Source organism: Macaca thibetana, chromosome 11, assembly GCF_024542745.1.
Source record: "Macaca thibetana thibetana isolate TM-01 chromosome 11, ASM2454274v1, whole genome shotgun sequence".
Lineage (NCBI taxonomy): Eukaryota > Metazoa > Chordata > Mammalia > Primates > Cercopithecidae > Macaca > Macaca thibetana.
This window is the reverse complement of record NC_065588.1, coordinates 7,887,369-7,894,791: the sequence shown is the minus strand read 5'-3', so window position 1 is coordinate 7,894,791 and position 7,423 is coordinate 7,887,369. Positions and strand designations below refer to the sequence as shown.

Below are 7,423 nucleotides of genomic sequence, written 5' to 3'. Positions count from 1 at the left end.
TAGAAGTGCAGGCAGTCTTGTGGGACTGAGCCTTCAACCCGTAAGATCTGGAGTTATTTCCAGGTAGATGGCTGGAATTGAATTAGACACCCAGCTGATATGTAAGGGCAGAATTGCTTGCTTGGAGGCCAGGCACCGTGGCTTACACCTGTAATCCCAGCACTTTGGGAGGCCAAGGAGGGCAGATCATCTGAAGTCAGGAGTTTGAGACCAGCCTGGCCAATATGGTGAAACCCTGCCTCTATTAAAAATACACAAGTTAGCCAGGAGTGGTGGCAGGCACTTGTACTCCCAGCTACTCAGGAGGCTGAGGCAAAAGAATCGCTTGAACCCAGGAGGTGGAGGTTGCAGTGAGCCAAGATAGTGCCATTGCACTCCAGCCTGGGCAAGAAGAGCGAAACTGTCTCAGAAAACAAAACAAACAAAAAATAATTGCTTGCTTGGTGTGAGGACCCCTGCATATTTCCTATCAACAACATAGGAAGCTCCACTTCTGTTCTATCTCCTTCCGATTTTCCCATCTCTAATGGGAAGCTGATATTTGCAAATATCTTCGCCTATGTTTCCAATCTCACCCATATGTACAATGACGTTTCTTCCCAGTGGGAAGATATCACAAAATATTAGAATGCCAGATATTTACATTCTAGGAATGTAATGATAAAACTATTGATCGTCTAATTGTTAGCAAGAATAAGAAAATCAAGAACAATTTTTAAAAGGTACTCAAATGTCAACTTTATTGTTTCTATATAAACACCTTTTTGTACTGAAAACTGTAAAAATAACAAAGTGTGCTGTGATTGCAATCCAAATTTTTGAAAGCCAGAAAATCTAGTTATTATGCTATAGCCAAACTACCTAATGCTTTCTTTATCCACAAGTAACTTTGCTTCAATTTCTTGATGTTGGGTTTCATCTCACTGACTTTGGGCTTCTAAGACACATGGGAATACTTATGTCATCTTTGGGTCAAATCAAACAGTAGAGCTAAAGTTATTCAAATACATTCAAATGACACAGATCCCTTACAAATTACTAGTATCATAGTAGGAAGAAAAAGATACAAGAAGAAAAATACATCCTAGAACTCAATATTGTTGGTGTATAGTCTATACTAGCATAGAGTAGCTTTCACAACCTGCTACATAAAATTACCAGCAAGAAGAAAAAGGTGCAAGAGTAAGTTTTATGGCTGAAGTGGCTTGGTGTCGTAATTCCCTATTCTAGCATTCTCAGAAGGATCCCATCCATTGGACACGCAGAAACTGCAGGGACATTTGAATGGTCTTGATTCCTTAAAAAATGATGAAATGGATTAATCAGAATATTGTACCTCAGAGAAATGTAATAAACCCTCAACTAGAATGTTGTTTATTTGGGTAAGCGTTGGAATGGGGAACTCACACAAAAAGGGCATAGAAGCCAAAAGCAAAACATTTTAGGAGACAAAAAAGAGGGAGGGTGGAAATATGGGTATCACAGAATGGCAGCTTGCGGGTCATTTTGTAATGGTAACAAGTGCAGATGGTCAATAAAACATTCTGGTCTCCGTTCTCTGAATGCCTTAAATGTAACTCATTCTGCTGCTAGACACGCTGCTGAAGCATTTGTCCTCTCACTATACCGTGCTACCGCGAAGATATCTGTGACAGCACGTGAAAGTATAAACCTAACACCAAGAGTGACCCCTAGTGTACACTATGAACTCTGGATGATAATCCTGTCAGGGTAAATTCATCGGCTGCCAAGTGTGCAGTTCTGGTGTGCGACGTTGACAGTAGAGGCGGCATGTGTGGGGGAAGGGCATATATCGGAACTCTACACTTTGCTCAATTTTGCTATGAACGTAAAACTGCTCTGAAAAATAAAGAATATATTTAAAGAATATATTTTTTAAAACTACAAACATGAATTGACTTATCCAGGGCTCCTGGGGATTCAGAAAGTCCAAGCAAATTCCCTATTCCGACAAAAGGAAAACAAACCAGATAGATACCCATCCACATATATAGCCAAAAAGAAAAAGAAAAAAAATTATACTTACCCTAACTCCCTTAAGCCCAGTGTTTGTTAGTATTCTTTGATGCTACATGGGAAGAAAAAAATAGGTTTATTGAAACCTCTATCAAGAAAAAGACTACTAATATTACACATCAATATAAGGGAGAGAAACTAGGGAATTTGTTATTGAGACAGGGTCTTTCTCTGTTGCCCAGGCTGGATTGCAGTGGAGTAATCATGGCTCACTGCAGCCTCAACCTCCCAGACTCAAGTGATCCAGCTGTGTCAGCCCTCAGCCACCCGCCCCACAGCAGCTGGGACTTACAGGCACGTACCACTACACCCAGCTAATTAATTTTTTGTAGAGATGGTTGATTTTATTAATTTTTTATATTGCCTAGGCTGGTCTGGAACTCCTGAGCTCAAGTGATACTCCCATCTCAGCCTTCCAAGGTGCCTGGATTACAGCCGTGAACTGGGGAGTCTTTTTTTTTGAGACCGAGTTTCGCTCTTGTTGCCCAGGCTGGAGGACAATGGCACAATCTCGGCTCACTGCAACCTCTGCCCTCCAGGGTTCAAGTGATTCTCCTGTCTCAGCCTCCCGAGTAGCTGAGATTACAGGTGCCCACCACCAGGCCCGGCTAACTTTTTATATTTTTAGTAGAGACAGGGTTTCACCATGTTGGCCAGGCTGGTCTGAGCTCCTGCCCTCAGGTGACCCACCTGCCTCAGCCTCCCAAAGTGCTGGGATCACAGGCCTCAGCCACTGCACTGGGCCTAGAGCTAGGGAGTCTTAATTAGGTCTTAATTTATGAGTGTCACTTCCTGGAATCGGGCAGCCCCCACCCACATCATATCAACATACCGTACGAACTCTGCCGAGTAACATGTATCTGAATCTTGCCATTCTTTCTCTCTGCACAGACAGCAATGTTCTTACTCCTCTCCTCCTGTAAATCAAGTCATCTCTGATTTCCCTGAGGACTGGTGCTCTTGCAGCAATTCCATCTATCACTCGATGGAGTGAATCTTCTGACAGAGGGGAAGGGGATTCGTTACTGGCGTTGATAGTCAAGTTACTAAGGTTCTTTATCAACATCTCGGAACAGATCTCAGAGGCCCCTGAAAGAGAAGGTTAAAAACCATTACATTAAGGGGATCTTCAACATTCACACTTCAACTAGGTCTGCCCTTAAGCAGGGGAACAGACAGCTGTGTGGGAAATTTCTCAGAGTGGAAGGTTACAGTAAACAATGCACAACCTCTAGTCTTTTCTCAAAAAGAAAGTTAGCCTGGTGCGGTGGCTCACACCTGTAATCCCAGCACTTTGGGAGGCCGAAGCGGGCAGATCACCTGAGACCAGCCTGACCAACATGGAGAAACCTCATCTCTCCTAAAAATACAAAATTAGCCAGGCATGGTGGTGCATGCCTGTAATCCCAGCTACTGGGGAGGCTGAGGCAGGAGAATCGCTTGAACCCAGAAGGTGGAGGTTGCAGTTGACCCGATTGTGCGCCATTGCACTCCAGCCTCGGCAACAAGAGCAAAACTCCCTCTCAATAAAAAGGCAAGAAGACATGGCCGGGCTTAGTGACTCAAGCCTGTAATCCCAGCACTTTGGGAGACCGAGACGGGCGGGTCATGAGGTCAGGAGATCGAGACCATCTTGGCTAACCCGGTGAAACCCCATCTCTACTAAAAAATACAAAAAACTGGCCGGGCGAGGTGGCGGGCGCCTGTGGTCCCTGATACTTGGGAGGCCGAGGCAGGAGAATGGCGTAAACCCGGGAGGTGGAGCTTGCAGTGAGCGGAGATCCGGCCACTGCACTCCAGCCTGGGCGACAGAGCGAGACGCCACCTCAAAAAAAAAAAAAAAAAAGGCGGGAAGTCAAGGCAGGAAGAAATCACTTGTACAGAGGCACATGGTAACACGGTTGACCCTTGAACAACACAGGTTTAAACTGTGGGTCCCACTTACACGAGAATTTTTTCCAACCAATCACAAAATTCGAAATCCCCACACACATTGTTAACTTTTCTGAAGGTTTCTCAGGGCCCACTGTGGCACTTGATTACTCACAGATTTTGGGGATGCCCTGGAACCAATTCCCAGAGTATAACCGAGGGATGACTGCAATCCCTTGGTCTCTAGACTGTTATTTTTTGAAACAGGGTCTCACTCTGTCACCCAGGCTGGAGTGCAGTGGCACGATCATGGCTCATTGCAGCCTCCAACTCCCAGGCTCAAGCGATCCTCCCACCTCAGCGTCCAGAGTAGCTGGGACTACAAGCGTGTGCCACACCCTGCCCTGAGCTACCTTTTACTGTTTACTTACACTTAAGAGATCCACTGAGTATCTCACAAGCATTACCTATTGTGCATTCTGTGGAATCTTGTGAAACAGACAAGAAAAACCCATATACTATTTTCTCCCAGAATCCTCATCCTTAAGCAAAACTGGGCAGTCGAGGCGGCTGTTACCCTATCCAGTTAGCCCTAATTTAGTTGCCCAGCTCCTTCACGGTATTAGATCTCCTCACTCAAACTCAATTATTTTGGGAAATCAACCACTCATTCTTCCTTTCTCATCCGAACTGCGATGCGTATCCCATACATACGCATATCTCATATAATAAGACGGTTATCGTTAACTGCCCCCTGTATATGTGTTTTGTTTTGTTTTTTGCCCTCTATATGTGAAAGTATTAAACAATATCAAAGTTTGAGATCGATTCTCAAAGTCTAGGGACCTGTGCACATAGAAACGAGGATCCTTTGTGGAACTGTCAGTTACTAAGACGCAAGGAAAGGGAGAGACTGGGGATACGTTAATTCATTTTTCTTTCCCACTCGGATATATGGACCAGCATTCTTTCTTCTGGACGCAGGGGACACAGCCAAGATCAGGCGCACAGGGCGTCAGCGCGCCAGCGGCCCAGTTCCCAGACCTCCTGGCATCGGGGAGTTTCTGCCGCCACCACCCTAGACACCCAGCCCCGCCGTCAGGGTCATAAATAAGACTTCAAACCACGTGGAAGGCTTCTGTGGCCAGGCCCGCGCTTGAGTCGTGCTGTAAGAAAGGAGTTCCTGCCGGGCGCGGTGGCTCACGCCTGTAATCCCAGCACTTTGGGAGGCCGAGACGGGCGGATCACGAGGTCAGGAGATCGAGACCATCCTGGCTAACACGGTGAAACCCCGTCTCTACTAAAAAATACAAAAAACTAGCCGGGCCAGGCGGCGGGCGCCTGTAGTCCCAGCTACTCGGGAGGCTGAGGCAGGAGAATGGCGTGAACGCGGGAGGCGGAGCTTGCAGTGAGCCGAGATCCGGCCACTGCACCCCAGCCTGGGTGACAGAGCGAGACTCCGTCTCAAAAAAAAAAAAAAAAAAAAAGGAGTTCCTCCACCGGAAGACCTGGCCTATCAGGGACCAGAAATACCGGAGCAGTTTCTAGTTAAGCCGCCCTCCGGTGTAGGTCCTGCTACTAATTTACATTACGGAGCACGTTTACAGCCTCTGCCTTCCATTTCCCCGATAAAGCTGCTGGTCTGTTTATTAACATTCCTGAAGGGTACATTTAGCTGGAAAGCCAGTCTCAAAAATGTTGGCTTAGAGCCCGGCCTCGGTGGCGCACGCCTGCAGTCCCAGCTGCGCAAGAGGATGGCCTGAACCCAGGTGTACGATAGCAGCCTGGGCAACATGGAGAGCCCCACTGTCAAAATAAATAAATAAATAAATAAATAATAAAAATAGGCCGCGGGCGGCGGCTCACGCCTGTAATCCCAGCACTTTGGGAGGCCGAGGCGGGCGGATCACGACGTCAAGAGATCGAGGCCAATCTGGCTAACACAGTGAAACCCCGTCTCTACTAAAAATGCAAAAAATTAGCCGGGCGTGGTGGCGGCGCCTGTAGTCCCAGCTACTCAGGAGGCTGAGGCAGGAGAATGGCGTGAACCCGGAAGGCGGAGCTTGCAGTGAGCCGAGATCGCGCCACTGCACTCCAGCCTGGGGACAGAGCGCGACTCCGTCTCAAAAAAAAAAAAAAGAAAAATTTTAGGTTCAACTTAAGTTTCTCATATTCTTTCTTTTTTTTTTCCTATCTTTTATTTGGTCTCTGTATTTGTTCCTTTTTACCGTTCCTGACATGTGTTGCCGCGGGGGTAGATGCTGATGCAACCACGCTATGAGCCGCGTTTTGTGATTCCAATTATTTCTCCCCAGAAACTGGTCTTAGAAATCTGAAGTACTCCTAAGCATAGTGAATAACATAATACAATTCTCACCACCACCATCACCGCTTTTAAAATAAAGTGTTTGACCTCTGTGTTTTCTCACTGGAGGAAGCTGGACTCCCTCTGGTTTGAGGTTTACTTAAATACATTCCTCTTCCAAAGACTGAAGTCAACATTAAAAAAAAAAAAAAAAAAAGACGGCAGCCTTTTGACTTCCCAACCCCGCTATAGTCTTACAGTCAAGAAGGGCATTATCTGACTTACCTGAATCGTCCCGAGAATTTTCTTGGGTCAGCATTTGTGAAGACTCTGGGATGGAGGTTGGACTAAACTGCTGTGATGGGTCCATCTGCGTCTTGAACACTAAGCTTCTCCTGGATCTTTGAAACCAAGCAGAAACTGACGACTGACCCTCAAATTGCTACAAGGTAGCCCGGAAAGAGGCTGAAAACCCGAGCTCCAACGAATGGTCAAAGAACCGACGTAAAATGTAGGTCCGGCTTCCTCTTAAAATACAGATAAGCCAATCTTCCAGGATATTTGAATGTTAATGATCCAATGATTAGAGGATTAAGGGGTCCAAATGATTAAAGGTTAATGGGCGTAGTTTAGACTAGTAGGGTAGTTCTTCACTGCTTTGCATTAAAATAATATGTCCTATGTCATAGCTGCTAGAAAATTTATAAAACGCCTCTCTTTCGTTGTTCTGTCTCCCTAAGGTTGCCTTACATATAAGTTGTTTTTTTTCTTGCTATTTTTTGTTTTCCCAAACTCTACTCCTGAAGATGGCTTCTGTTTTGTGAACTGGGCTTAAGTGTTCTAGTGTAGAGAGGAGAATGGCAGTTTTTTACCGCCCCCACCCCACCACCACCACTGCCCATAAACTCCCAATTAAGCTAAGAAAGTTTCCTTTAAGTTTTCCTTGCCTAAATCATCTTAAACCTTTGCTGCTACGAAGAAGAGAGGAAAAATGAACAAGTATCTGTTATGAACACTTTCATAGCTTGATATTTTAGGGACATGTATTTTTTATTTGTTTCATAAACTATAAACCTAATAGTACTTAACATTTCTGAGCAGCTGAAATTAACTAAACTTACAAATTGCTACTCCTTCCCCACCAAAAAATGCTTGTATTCCTAGCAAAGCACACCAACATTTAACCACTGATTGTCTACAGGAGGTGGA

General features: G+C 45.4%; 1 protein-coding gene across 1 annotated transcript; it reads right to left on the bottom strand.

Annotated features, from left to right (window-relative positions):
* Nucleotides 1–712: 712 nt before the first annotated feature.
* DPPA3 (developmental pluripotency associated 3) lies at nucleotides 713–6,773 on the bottom strand. Its single transcript, XM_050749578.1, has 4 exons — nucleotides 6,500–6,773; nucleotides 2,870–3,126; nucleotides 2,048–2,089; nucleotides 713–1,297 (listed from the first exon to the last, which is right to left on the bottom strand). Exons 1-4 carry the CDS (start codon nucleotides 6,582–6,584, stop codon nucleotides 1,190–1,192), a joined length of 492 nt encoding a protein of 163 aa, XP_050605535.1. The 5' UTR covers nucleotides 6,585–6,773; the 3' UTR covers nucleotides 713–1,189.
* Nucleotides 6,774–7,423: the final 650 nt, after the last annotated feature.